This window comes from Macaca fascicularis, chromosome 10 (assembly GCF_037993035.2).
Source record: "Macaca fascicularis isolate 582-1 chromosome 10, T2T-MFA8v1.1".
Classification (NCBI taxonomy): domain Eukaryota; kingdom Metazoa; phylum Chordata; class Mammalia; order Primates; family Cercopithecidae; genus Macaca; species Macaca fascicularis.
In genome coordinates, this window is record NC_088384.1 from 66,053,036 (window position 1) to 66,067,146 (window position 14,111).

A 14,111-nucleotide genomic window follows, 5' to 3' on the forward strand; every position below is an offset into this window, starting at 1 on the left:
TGCCTGGTTCTTCATGCAAACAAAAAATTGATTTCAACGCCATGATAGCGTTTCTAGACTCATGTATCCTGGACTCCTCTGGGTTTCTGGAAATGTCCTACTGCCTCTTCCACCAACAGGGGCAGGAAAGCCCTGTGTTGAGTTACTATCCCTCTCTCCTGATACTGCACTGCAAAAACTGTTTTACCTTCCTCTTCCCTTCTCCCACTCGAGGTCTCATTCCTTCTAAGCAACCCCCTGCAGAGGGATGCGTCTCTACCCAGAAAAGATCCACTGAAGGAACCAGATGTTTCCATAGGAGAAATGCACAGCGTGGAATTACTATACAGAGAAATACATGAGCCATCAAGAAGTAAAGCGAGAATGTGGATGAGGCCCATGAAGAAGCCAATATGCCAGACAGTGAGCATACCAGGTGTGTATGTGTAACCGGAAATGAAAACAGTTTCTGTGAAAGCACATTTTCACCCAGACAAGACCAGTTAGAATAGTGTTCACCACAAGTAAATGACTTTTACTGAAACTTATAACCTGAGAAATAGGTAGAACAGGTGTTGTTCCCAGTTCAGAGAGCAGCAAAGAGTTGCCCAGGTAATAATCACACCGTGAGACAAGGTCTGGCTCTGTCACCCAGGCTGGAGTGCAGTGGCACTATCACAGCCACTGCAGCCTCAACCTCCTGGGCCCAGACAATCCTCCCACTTCAGCTTCCTGAGTAGCTGGGATTACAGACACATGACACCATGCCTGGTTAATTTTTGTATTTTTAGTAGAGATGGGGTTTCACCATATTGGCCAAGCTGGTCTGAAACTCCTGGGCTCAAGCCATCCTCCCACTTCTGCCTCCTAAAGTGCTGAAATTAGAGGTGTGAGTCACTACTCCCAGCTGACTTCTAGTGAGGATCTTTTTTCTTTAGTGAAATAAATGCTTTCCAGGAATTCTTCACATTCATGAAAGCCAAATGCAATGAGGAAGCCTTAAGTAGCTCCTTGAGTTAAAAAAAATGCTAGAATAGAAGATTTTTGTGCAAATTGGGAATTGTGAATGGACTATATGTTGGGTGGCATTCTTGAATTAGTGTCAATGGTCCTCATGTCATGATCGTGTTGTGACTAGGAAGGAGCCGTCCTTGTTCTTTGGAGATGCTGGCTGGGGGATTTAGGCCATAAAGAAAGAAGTGACCACAGAGGAAAGGAGAGTGAAGGCATCAGAGGACCTAGCTGGTCTGCTCAGGACTCCACTCAGCTAGAGTGGAAAACACAGTTCTGAATATCTATTGCTGTGTAATAGACCAGCCCAGAATATGGAGCATAAAAAACAACAATTGCTTCTTTGCTCCCAGTCTGCACTTCGGGCAGGTGCTCCTCTCTGGTCCTGTGGCATCACCTCTAGTGCTCCAGTGCTGGGGGCTGAAAGGAGTCACTTGCTATTGCCTGGTTCCTGGGTTCTCTCCACATGTCCTGTCCATGTAGTGAGCTTGGGCTTCCACACAGCATGGTGGTCTCAGAGTAGCTGGACTTCTTATACGACAGCTGGCTTCCCCTAAAGTGCAAAAATAGAAGTTGCCAGAGCTTCACAGGGCTTAGGCCTAGAACAAGCACTGTGTCACTTCTGCCACGGTCACAAAGCCGGGCCAGCTTCAAAGGAGTTAGATACAAGGAGAGGCTTATGCGGGTGGGGGTCACTAAACAGACAGTTAACCACACATAGGGATGAAGAGCTATGGTTAGTGGAAATTTACTGTGGGCCAACATCCACAGGAACAGGGTACTTGATAAGACCGTGTCTCAAAATTATCTGCTCATTGGCCCTACAAGGCACCTAAGTTGAATGCAGTGATCAAACAGTTCAGTGAAAAATGGGGAAAACAAGAGTTTCCTTATTACAGGACTACTCCAAGAATTTAAGAAGCTCATACACACTAGGAGTAATAAATAAAGGAATAATAAAGAAAGGGCTCCCTATTCAATAAATAGTGCTTGGATAACTTACTGGCCATATGCAGAAGATTGAAACTGGATTCCTTCCTTATACCACAAACAAAAATCAACTCAGGATGGATTAGAGTTAAATGTAAAACCTAAATCTATAAACACTCTGGAAGATAACCTAGGAAATATCATTGTGAACATAAACCCTGGCAAAAATTTCCTGATGAAAATGCCAAAAGCAATTGCAACAAAAACAAAAATTGACAACTGGGACTTAATTAAACTAAAGAGCATCTGTGCAGCAAAAAGAACTATCAACAGAGTAAACAGACAACCTGCAGAATGGGAGACAGTATTTGCTAACTATGCATCCAACAAAGGTCTAATATCCAGCATCTATAGGGAACTTATTAACAATCAGAAAACAACCCCATCAAAAATTGGGCAAAGGACATGAACGCTCTTCAGAAGAAGACACACATGCAGCCAATGAGCATATGAAAAAATGCTCTACACCACTAATCATTAGAGAAATTCAAATCAAAACCACAATGTGGTACCATCTCACACCAGTCAAAATGACAATTATTACAAAGTCAAAAAATGGAGAGGTCGTGGAGAAAAGGGAACACTTAGACGCTGCTAGTGGAAATGTAAATTAGTTCAGCCATGTGGAAAGCAGTGTGGCAATTTCTCAAAGAACTTAGAACTGCCATTCGACCCAGCAATCCCATTATTAGATATATACCCAAAGGAATAGAAATCATTCTACCATAAAGACACATGAACACGTATGTTCATCACAGCACCATTCACAATAGCAAAGAACAAGATCATGTCCTTTGAAGCAACATGGATGCAGCTGGAAGCCATTATCCCAAAAAAACAAATGCAGGAACAGAAAACCAAATACTGCACGTTCTCACCTATAAGTGGGAGCTAAACATGGAGTACACATGGTAACAAAGAACGGAACAACAGATACTAGGACCTACTTGATGGTGGAGAGTGGGAGGAGGGAGAGGATTGAAAAACTACCTATTGGCTACTATGCTTATTACCTCGGTGACAAAATAATCTGTACACCAAACCCCCAGGACATGCAATTTACCTATATGCAAGCCTGCCCATGTATTTTAATTCTAAAATAAAATATTTTAATTCTAAATTCTAAAATAAAATATCTTCATTCTAAAATAAAAGTTAAAAAAATAAAGCATTTGCCAAACCTATCTGACTGCAGTGCACACTTTTTAAAAAAGACTATCATTTGAGACATTAGGATTATAAAGACTCCAGTTTGGATTCTAATCCTCCAATAAGGATGAGTTTCTCATTAGATCACAGTCCTGGGTTTTCTGCTGTCTGTCCTCAGTTTCAGCACGTTCCTGTTCACTGATTCTCATGATGTATGTTGATAGTCTCTCTTCTCTGTCATCCTCCCAAGGGGATTTGCTGAGGTTCGATGTTATTACATGGTGAGAATGTGAACCTCAGGAACCTAATATGAGCTCCCTTGGTATGAGAAAATTCTTACTGTTGACAGGTAAAAATAATATCGTGGTCACACACTTCCCTTGGCACACCCATGCCCAGAATGACTGAACCCGCAATTGTGCACATGCTGAACTCTTACTGGACCTTCAAGACTCAGCCCAAAGTTTCCTTCCTTATCTAAGCCTAACAGGAACCACTCACAAGCAGTCTATCGAATCCAAGTGCGTTTCCATGGAATAGTAAATAATAATGCTGTCAGCTAATAATTGTTGGGTATTTACTATGTATATGACACTGTGCTGAGTACTGGGATTTGAATGTAGATTTGTCTGACTCCTGAACCAGATTGTTTAACCATTGCATGGTCTGGCCTCTCCTGAGCTGTTCCCCTACCAGTATTTAGCACATAGCATTGTGTGATAAAGACTGCCAGTGTTCCACCAAAATTCACGTTGCTCTTCTTCCTGAGAATACGGCTGTCCAGGTGGTAAATGTTTCCTGACCTACCCCATGGCTAGGTGTGGCCAAGTAGCCAAGCATTCACCAGTAGAACTGGAGAAATTCCCATGGTCCTCCTTAAAAGGACATCTCTTTCCTAGGACTTCCACTCTCTCCCTTCTCCAGTGCCTGGAACTCGCTTGGCCATGCAGACCAGGATGGTCCCCTGGGGTTGGTGGAGGGATGAAATGCAATGAAATGGAAGGGCTTCAGAACGTGCGGAGCAGAGCCACCTGCCAAACTGGAGGCTGTTAATGAATGAGAGCAAAATGAACTTCCCTGTTCTCTGAGCCACTGTATTTCGGGGCCTGTTTGTCACAGCAGCTGAGACATTGCCCTAAACAGTTCACCTTGAGATGATCTGGTTTTTCCCTACAAGGCAATGAAGTCCTTGAAGTCAGGGATTATGCCAAATTCATTTCTCCATGTATCCAGCCTGACATGGTGCCTGGGGCACAGCAAGTACTCCCCAGTGATGCTCCTGTTGAATGTGTGAATAAGTAAAGTGCTACTTTTTATATTGCTGCAAAAATGCCAATGAGAAATGTTTGTGCATTGAGACTAGATGCAGGTATATCTGAACAGAGAGAAAGACTGGTCCTTGGTGAGAATTGGGACCAGGAGGCAAGACTGACAGCATTCCCAGGGGACTGGAGGGAGAGATGCATCCGATTTCGGTTGATTTCATACAGTGGCAATGAGTGTGCTTGCAAATGTCGGGAAGCCTTGGCCAGTGGCACCCTGTGAACACCATTTCATGAACTACTATGGTGATGAAACCTCAGCGTGCTCCAGAGAGGCTTTCTAGCTCTCTTCCCTGGCACATCCCTCTCTTGAGTAATGCCCGGCTTTAAATTTGGGAAGGCAGAAGATGGCAGTCGGGCTGTCTGTCAGTCTCATCATCTGTCATCATCTTCGGGCTGCCAGTGGGACAGCTGGGGAAGAGCGGGATCAAGTTGACTGGCAGAGGGTTTTACATCTAATGAGTTTGTGTGCAGTAATAGTATAATAAACAAGGCTCTGGAGGAACTCGGCTACCACTTGCATTCCAAAAGTGAGATATGGCCTTCCCGGAAGCTCACGGAACCATCTGTCACCAAATACTAGTCTGTGTCAGTGGCTGGACTGGCCTGAGGACATGGAAGATGTCAGTGGAAGGAGGCAATTGACACACCATGTCATTTAAAAAGATTTAAAGGGAGCCACCTTAAGGAGCTGGAGATTTCCAGGTGATTTTTGAAATACACATATAAAACTACCACCAAAAGCAGTGAGACTTGAAATTTCAGCTGCTGAATGCTAAAGAGTCTTTCCTTAGGAGGAGTTCAGTTTCTGTCACTTGGGGTAAATTCTTGAGTCATATCATCCTTATCTGCTTGCGTTTGGGGCTGGAATTAATGCAGTGTTTTTAAATGTGTTTCTGCCAGTGTGAGCCATCAAGATCTGATTGTTGCGGAAGAACTCTGCCAATGACACAGCCGTTAGTGACGGGAATATCGAGAGCGGACGAAAGCTTGAGTATTGGATAAAAGCTGTCAGGATTGGTAGTTGTTCGGTTTCCTTGTTTTTTTGTTGAGGAAAAGGAGGAGGAGGCTTACAAGCTGTTATAAATAAAGAACTGGGGCCTGAATAAATCTTGTGTTGGTAACACAAGTCCATGCTGAGCTATTAAACCACATGGTAATGGGGAAAGTCAGGGGACGGAGGGGCATGGTGACGCTTTAAAATGGAGGCAAAATTAGGCAAACGATTCCTTGTGTTCACTTGAGTAGCACACATAGTAAATTTAGAAAAGCAATTCATTGAAATGAAAAGTTCAAGGATAGCCAAGTCCTAGTGGTAGCAAATGCAGGAGATTTTATGGGTCTCATCGGTGTGAGGTAAGGTAAACCCACCAAGATTTACCTTGGTGTGTTTATGCCTGGAGAAAGTGTGCTTTCCCATGTTGATGGAAGACCCTGGATTGGTCTCTGCTGGGGATTGCAGGGATGGGTCCCTAAGGACAGGGTTCAGTGAGGTCGATTTTAGTGCTTCAAACTCACAGAATTTACCCCTCATTCCCTGACGAGAACAATCCTTCTCAAATGTATTCCAGGACCAGTACCAGCAGATTTCTGTGGTGGATATAGTAGAATGGTACTCCACATCCATTCCAGCCCCTTCTGGTATGTCTAGCTACACTACAGAGCATGGAAAGCAAATCACTACATCTCCTAGACTCCCTTGCAGCTAGGGTTCTGGTGTGCTCTAGGTAGGTCCTACTAATCAGATGTGCTTGTAAGAGATTTGGAGAGTGGGAAGCAGGCAGAGCTGTGCCACTGCTCCTGGGGCTGAAAGCTTGCTTATGGCAGTGTCAGTGGAGGACACAGGGCATTGAATCAGAGCACACAACATCCATTTTGTCCTGGACAGCTATGACAGTGATGCTCAGTGGCTCACCTCGGGTCACCCTGGCACAGGAAGCCCAGTAGTGTGGGTGGGACTGTGGCTTTGGTTGTAGCCCTCACACACCAGGGCTTCCAACCTGAATCCTCCACTTCCCCATGTGCATCTCAAGCCGGATTTGAGACTCCATATTCAGTCTCTCCTTTCACTGGGGCCCACATGCAGTCATCCTTGTGCTTAGCTTGGTCCCCTCCCCGGGTTGCCTCCCATCAACCTGGTCCCAAGCCATTCTTCCAGAACCGGCCCACTGAGGCCTCACCTCGGCACCCACTCCAGGCCAATCTGGCTGTCTCTCACACACGTCAGCCTTTATCCTGTCTTGTCACCTGGTGCATTTGGTCACTTGTGTATGTTTACATGTGCGTGTATCTTGTCTCTCCAAAGACCCTGGGGGAGCCTGCCCCAGCCTTGTTCCGCAGCCCTGGCACGGAGCTAGGTTGCTGACAAAGGCTCAGCTTGCTCTTACTTGGATTCAGTGTTGGACCTGAAGCCCTGGGGCATCAACACTGGGCTCTCATCAGGAAAGCCAGCTGGTGTTTCCTCCGGGCATGAGTGGTCTGGTGAAAGATGAGGTGGGAGCCCTGGCCACAGGCCTTCCCGCACTGGGCACTGGGTGCAGTGATGGGGTTTCTCCCCACCGTGCGTCCGCTGGGGCACCAGGAGGTCAGAGCTGCAGGTGAAGGCCTTGCCGCATTCAGAGCACTCAAAGGGCCTCTTGCCCGTGTGGCTCCTCTGGTACATCAGGAGGCAAGAGCTGTCTGTGGTTGAGGTCTTGCTGCACTCAGGGCACATGGATGGCTTCACACTGTGTGCACACCTGGTGCACAGGGAGGCTGGAGCCCTGAATGAAGCCCTTGCTGCATGTGCTGCAGACGAAGGGCTCCTCCCCTGTGTGCACCCCCTGGTGCCACCTTCAGTATGTGCATAGAGATTCCCGCTGCGGTGGCCAGGCTGGGGCTGAGGCGGACAACTTCCCCGAGTTCCAGATGGTTCTGGCCTCTCTCCTGGGAGACATTTCTTTTCTTTTCCTGGGGCCTGCCTGGTGTCTTTTCGTTTCTCCCCATTTGCTCCCCTGCAGGCTGTTCCAACAGCTCTGCTCCTCTGTTCCCTGCTTCTCGGGCTTCCCCAAATGCACTGGCCTCTGGAATCTCACCCTTGAGTCTGCCAGAGAATTCTTCTTTCCAATTTGTTTATTCCAGAATCCAATCCTCTTTTTCAACTTTGGTCTCAATATCCAGCGTGGCTGAGGCCTCTCTACTCAGCCTTAGCAGAACGTCCCCAACAGTAACCCTCAGGGCAGGGAACAGATGGGTCCCAGGCAGCAGGTGGCCTCAGAGGGCTGAAGTCAGAGGAAGCCCAGGCCCTGCTCTCACGGTGGCTTTCTCATCCAGAGCTCATGCTGCTGTCGCCAGGCCAGTTCTGAGACTTTCTGCTGTGGTATGCCAAGTTCCTATGGGAAATGCCCACACTCTGCTTTGGTGGGGGAGCTGACCACTTTACGTCAACTTCATACAGGCACAATTTACATGTCATAAACTGCTCCATGTTAAGTGTACAGTTTTGATAAATGCATACACCCATGTGATCACCACCACAATTAAGAACAGTGGTGAGGCCCGGGCTCCTCCTTCAGGCTCACAGGGCTCTCCCTATTTGTATGCACCTCATTTGCATCTGACCCCAAGTGATTGGAGAGAGGAAACCCTGATGTGTTCTATGGGCTCAGTGAGTGTCACCTGAGTACGCCTGGCAGAGCCTGAAGCCCAGATCCTTAGGGTCTGTCCAATACTCTGTCCAAAAAGTCTTTAAGCCATTTTATGGCCTATTGTTGTAGAGAATCTCCAAATACAGCTCTGTGATAGTTTCTGTTGTATACACATGTAACTCTACCCATTAAGAGGTGAGGTCTCATACTCCTCCCCTTGCTGGTCCCAGTGACTTGCTTGAACTGCAGAATGCAGCAGAAGTGACTTTCAAGGCTAGGTCATAAGAAGCATTGCCACTCTGGCTGGGCCTCTTGGAATTCTCGCTCTTGGAGGACTGAGCTGCCACACGGAAAGTCTTGCTGCCTTGAAGCCACTGTGCTTTGAGGAAGTCCAAGATGGCCACAAGGGAAGCCAACCACAGTCAGGAGATAACTTGCCAAGCAACAACGCAGCAAGGGGAATGAGTGGGTGGCATTTCTGTGATGGCCTTGTGCATTTCTCCCCACTAAACCTAATATCCATGCCAAATGAATCTATTTTGTACACTGACTGGGAACATGGAGAAGACACATTACAAATACTTGCTTGTTGGGCTTCTCTTTTTAAAAGCCCATGCTGGCTGTTCTTAATTGTGGTGGTGATCACATGGGTGTATGCATTTATCAAAACTGTACACTTAACATGGAGCATTTTATTACATGTAAATTGTGCCTCTATGAAGTTGACTTAAAGCTGTCAGCTATCTCTCTGGAGGCCAAGTCATGCCACAGGTCTTGAAGGTGGTGGGGTGTGTGGTGACTTCTGCAGATGTCTTTGATACCTGGCTTCATGGAGCCCAAATATTGTAAATTATCAGAGATCTTCAGGGAGAAAATATCTCTTGAGCTACAAGTGTCTAATGTATTAGGTTGGAGCAAAAGTAACTGTGGTTTTTGCCATTTTTATTGCCAAAAACCACAATTACTTTTACACCAACCTAATAATAAGATTATATGCTGTACTCCTTGTGTGATTCATTCAATGAATCCTTTGGGCATGAAGTCAATGTATAAGTAAATCTCCCTTAAAAACGGAGGGAAAACTTCATAATGCAGACTCGGCAGAGCTTGGATTTAGAATGGATGACAACTCCTATTAGTCCTATCTCGCTGAAGATAACAGGCTCTCCTATAACAAATGATGAATGGGGAGGTTTTGTCTATTCCAGCCTTAGTCCCCTGTTTTGTCTGGTTCCTTTTCTTCCTCTAAGGTTGATGCTTCCTTCACTTCAGATATCCAAGAAACCCTAGTCTCTTCTTGGGACCCTGTCTTATTGAAGTTGAGAAAGTTAACTATTATATTTTCTTCTTCTTTCCCCCTCCTCCTCCTCCTCCTCCTCCTCCTCCTCCTCCTCCTCCTCCTCCTCCTCCTCCTCCTCCTCCTCCTCCTCCTCCTCCTCCTCCTCCTCCTCCTCCTCCTCCTCCTCCTCCTCCTCCTCCTCCTCCTCCTCCTCCTCCTCCTCCTCCTCCTTCTTCTTCTTCTTCTTCTTCTTCTTCTTCTTCTTCTTCTTCTTCTTCTTCTTCTTCTTCTCTCCTTCTCCTTCTCCTTCTCCTTCTCCTCCTTCTCCTTCTCTCTTCCTTCTTCTTCTTTCTTCTCCTCCTCCTCCTTCTCCTCCTCCTTCTCCTTCTTCTCTTCCTTCCTCCTCCTCCTCTTCCTCCCCCTCCCCCCTCCTCTCTCTCCTCCTCCTCCTTCTTCTTCTTCCTCTTCTTTTTGATTTTTGTTTGAGACGGAGTCTTGCTCTATTGTGAAGTCTGGAGTGCAGTGGTTGCAGCCTTAATCTCCCAGGTCCAAGTGATCCTCCTACCTCAGCCTTCCTAGTACCTGGGACCACCACACCCAGCTAATTTATTTTTGTAGAGACAGGGTCTCACTATTTTGCCCAGGCTGGTCTCAAACTCCCGGGCTCAAGTGAACCTCCCACCTCGGCCTCCCAAAGTGTTGGGATTACAGGCATGAGCCATCGTGCCCGGCCTATTTATGCTTCTTGATTCATTGTTTATATTTCAGCTTGTGTTTCAGTCCAGGAGTTTGGCAGCTATTGTTAGGTTTGCCAGCTCAACTCACATTCGTATTTCAATCCCTATAGGATTTGTCTGCCTATGTCATAGAGGTGAGAGTGTGCAATATGATCTTTTCTAGACTCCTATGCAGCTATGATGCAAGCATATGACCTCGAACCTCCCAATCATGTGCACGCCTGTAAGAACTGGATGTAGAAGCAAACTACAGGACCATCCCTCTGTAGAAGAACTGGGCCTTCCAGCAAGCACAGTGGCAGAGGAGTCAGGTCCTCCCAAGCAGTCAAGGCCGAGTTTGTGACATCACAGTTGGCAGGCAGTGGAGGCAGCAGCATTTTCACTAGAACGAGAACTAGGCATTTTTTTCTGGTTTCATTGTAGTGACCATATGAACACACAGCCTAGTTGGCTAGTTCTCCTGGAGATTCTGGTGTTGTCAAATATTTTTCAATAAATCCCTTTCTACCTAATCTAAGCTAGAGTGGACACTGTTGCCTGCAACTAAGGACTCTGACCATTACAAGTGATGATGGTGACCAGGCAATTGTATTTTAAGTGTTATCTCTTTTCATGAACCAAGAACCTTTTTATTCAGTGAAAGAAATGTCAGACATCTGTGACAAAGGAGTAGAAAAAAATAGGGGGTCAGTCTAAGAATTTTCTGCTATAACAATAGGCTAACGCTGGGCATGGTGGCTCATGCCTGTAATCCCAGCACTTTGGGAGGCTGAGGCAGGTGGATCACTTGAGGTCAGGAGACCAGCCTGGCCAACATGGTGAAAACCCGTCTCTACTAAAAATGCAAAAATTAGCTGGGTGTGGTGGCACACACCTGTAATCCCAGCAACTTGGGAGGCTGAGCCAGGAGAATCACTTGAGCCCGGAAGGCAGAGGTTGTAGTGAGCTGAGATGGTGCGAGTGCACTCCAGCCTGGGTAACAGAGAAAGACTCTGTCTTGAAAGAGAGAAAGAAAGAAAGAGAGAGAGAGAGAGAGGAAGGAAGAAAAGAGGGAGGGAGGGAGGGAATGAAGGAGGGAAGAAAGGAAGGAAAGAAGGAAGGAAGAAAGGAAGGAAGGAAGGAAGGAAGGAAGGAAGGAAGGAAGGAAGGAAGGAAGGAAGGAAGGAAGGAAAAAATAGGTAAGGTCTACTAGATATAATTTGATTTTATGTGGTCTTCTTTCACCAAGGAGGTAGTGAACCCGCTCCTTCTTTTCCTATGAAGGATGATAGAATTTTAAAAAATCTGTAGAGCAAATGCATACTGATGCACTCTCTCCTTTTTGCTTCAGTTTTTGACATTATCCCAAAATTCTACTTGCCGAAGTGAAATTATAACTGTTTATTCCTACCTAAATTTCAACTATTCTAATTCATTTGATACTATATTTGGATTCAAAATAATTTCTTATTTAAATATATTTTAAATCTTACATTTTTATGTGTTCAACATTCTTTTATTTATATAAATATTTAAAAATTATTTCAGTACATTTGACAATAGTTCATTAAATCATCCTCTCATTATAACCATTATTTAATTGAATCTAAAATGCTATTAATGGCCAGGCATGGTGGCTCATGCCTGTAATCCCAGCACTTTGGGAGGCTGAGGTGGGCAGATCACTTCAGGTCAGGAGTTCGAGACTGGCCTGGCCAATATGATGAAACCCCATCTCTACTAAAAATACAAAAATTAGCCAGGCGTGGTGGCATGTGCCTGAGTCCCAGCTACTAGGGAGGCTGAGGCAGGAGACTTGCTTGAACCTGGGAGGTGGACGTTGCAGTGAGCTGAGATCACGCCACTGCACTCCAGCCTGGGCAGCAGAGCGAGACTCCATCTCAAAAAATAAATAAAATAAAATGCTATTAATTGTAAGGTTTAATGTTATTTTATGTACCATTAAGAAGGACAAAAAAAAACCTTCCACTTAATCTGTGATATAATGCTTCCTTTTCTCTTAGAATATTTGTTTTACATTTGTTGAAAACATTCTTTTAGGCTTAAACATAGATTTAAAAAATCATTCCACAAAAAACCAAGCATCTTGAATAAAAAAATGGGCAAAAGACTTGAATAAACATTTCTCTAAAGAGGATATACAAATGACCAATAAGCACATGAAAAAATATTCAACATCATTTACTATTAAGGAAATGCAAATCAAAACCACTATGAAATATCACCTCATGCCCATTAAGATAATATGCTTTGGCTGTGTCCCCACCCAAATGTCACCTGGAATTGTAATAATCCCCAGATGTCAAGGGTGGGGCCAGGTGGAGATAATTTAATCATGGGGGCAGTTTCTTCAATACTGTTCTGGTGGTGGTGAATAAGTCTCATGAGATTTGATGGTTTTATAAATGGGAGTTTCCCTGCTCAAACTCTCTTCGCTACTTCCATGTAAGACGTGACTTTGTTCCTCATTCTCCTTCTGCTGTGATTTTGAGGCCTCCTCAGCCATGTGGAACTATGAGTCCATTAAAACTCTTTCCTTTATCATTTACCCAGTCTCTGGTATGTCTTTATTAGCAATGGGAGAGCAGACTAATACAGATGGATACTATTTTTTTTAAAAAAAGAAAAAAGTGTTGGTGAGGATGTGGAGAAATTGGGATCTGTGCACTGTTGGGGGGAATGTAAAATGGCACAGTCATGATGAAAAACAGTCTGACAGTTTCTCAAAAATTAAAAATAGATATGATTCATATCCTGCAACTCCACTTCTGGGTATTTGCCCAAAAGAATTGAAACAAGGGTCTCAAAGAGATATTTGTACAGCCATATTCATAGCAGCATTATTCACAAAAGCCAAAAGGCAGAAGCAAACCCAGGTGTTTATTCATGGATAAATGGATAAGCAAAATGTGGTACATACATTCAAGTATTTTTCAGCCTTACAAAGGAAAGAAATTCTGACACATGCTACAGTGTAGATGAACCTTGAGAACATGATGCTAAGTGAAATAAGACAGGTATTGTATGATTCCACCTAACTGAGGCACCTAGAGTAGGCAAATTCATAGAGATAGAAAGTTAGGGGGCCGGGTACAATGGCTCATGCCTATAATCCCAGCACTTTGGGAGGCCGAGGTGGGCGGGTCACCTGAGGTCAGGAGTTCGAGACCAGCCTGGCCAACATGGTGAAACCCCGTCTCTACTGAAAATATTTTTTAAAAATTAACCAGGTGTGGTGGTGGGTGTCTGTAATCCCAGCTACTAGGGAGGCTGAGGCAGGAGAATTGCTTGAACCCAGGAGGTGGAGGTTGCAGTGAGCTGACACAGTGTCATTGCACTCCAGCCTGGGTGATAGAGTGAGACTCCGTCTCAAAGAAAAAAAAAGAAAGTTAGAATGTGGTTGCCAGGAACTGGAGGAAAAGGGGAATGGGCAGTTATTGTTTAATGGGTACAGAAGTTTAGTTTTACAAGATGAGAAAGATCTGGGGCTGGATGGTGGTGATGGTTCCACAACAGTGTGACTATACCTAATGCCACTGAACTGTATGCTTGGTAATGGTTAAGATGGTACATTTTATGTGTATTTTACCATAATTTTAAAAAATTAAGAAAGAAAAAAATTTTCACTCTTATGCATGTATATAAAAAAAAATACAGGCCAACCAAATGAGTTAATGCTTTCCCAAAACTCCTTCACATATCAAACTTGCCTCTTCCAAATCGCTTTTTGATTCTGAGTGGCAGATGTCACTTTCCCCATGTGATGTCATCCACGGTGCCATGAAGCACATTGGTGATGCAGCATGTCAGAGTTCTCCACTACTGTCCCCAGGACTTCTGTCGAAGCAGCTGATACCCATTCTGCAATGACAACAATGCCACGACTGTTGTGTGACCAGTGAGATGCATTCCAATTTCGGAATTGTTAAAATGTGAAGAAAACTGTGTCAGAAGCAATAAAATATGGTGATTTTTGTTCTTGACTTTTATTAGCTAGTGGACTTGATGAACCTAAAAT

At 44.8% G+C, this 14,111-nt stretch overlaps 1 protein-coding gene across 6 annotated transcripts in view; it reads right to left on the reverse strand.

Moving 5' to 3' along the window:
- Positions 1-12,953: 12,953 nt before the first annotated feature.
- Positions 12,954-14,111, reverse strand: part of KIZ (kizuna centrosomal protein) — a 133,040-nt gene continuing 131,882 nt past the window's right edge. For all 6 annotated transcript variants that reach the window (XR_012419089.1, XR_012419087.1, XR_012419082.1 and 3 more), the window contains one exon: positions 12,954-13,954. Coding sequence is in view for 3 of the 6 variants with exons in the window: in XM_074004641.1 (XP_073860742.1) it covers positions 13,900-13,954 (55 nt within the window). In the remaining 3 variants the exon portion in view is untranslated. The remainder of the gene's footprint in view (positions 13,955-14,111) is intronic.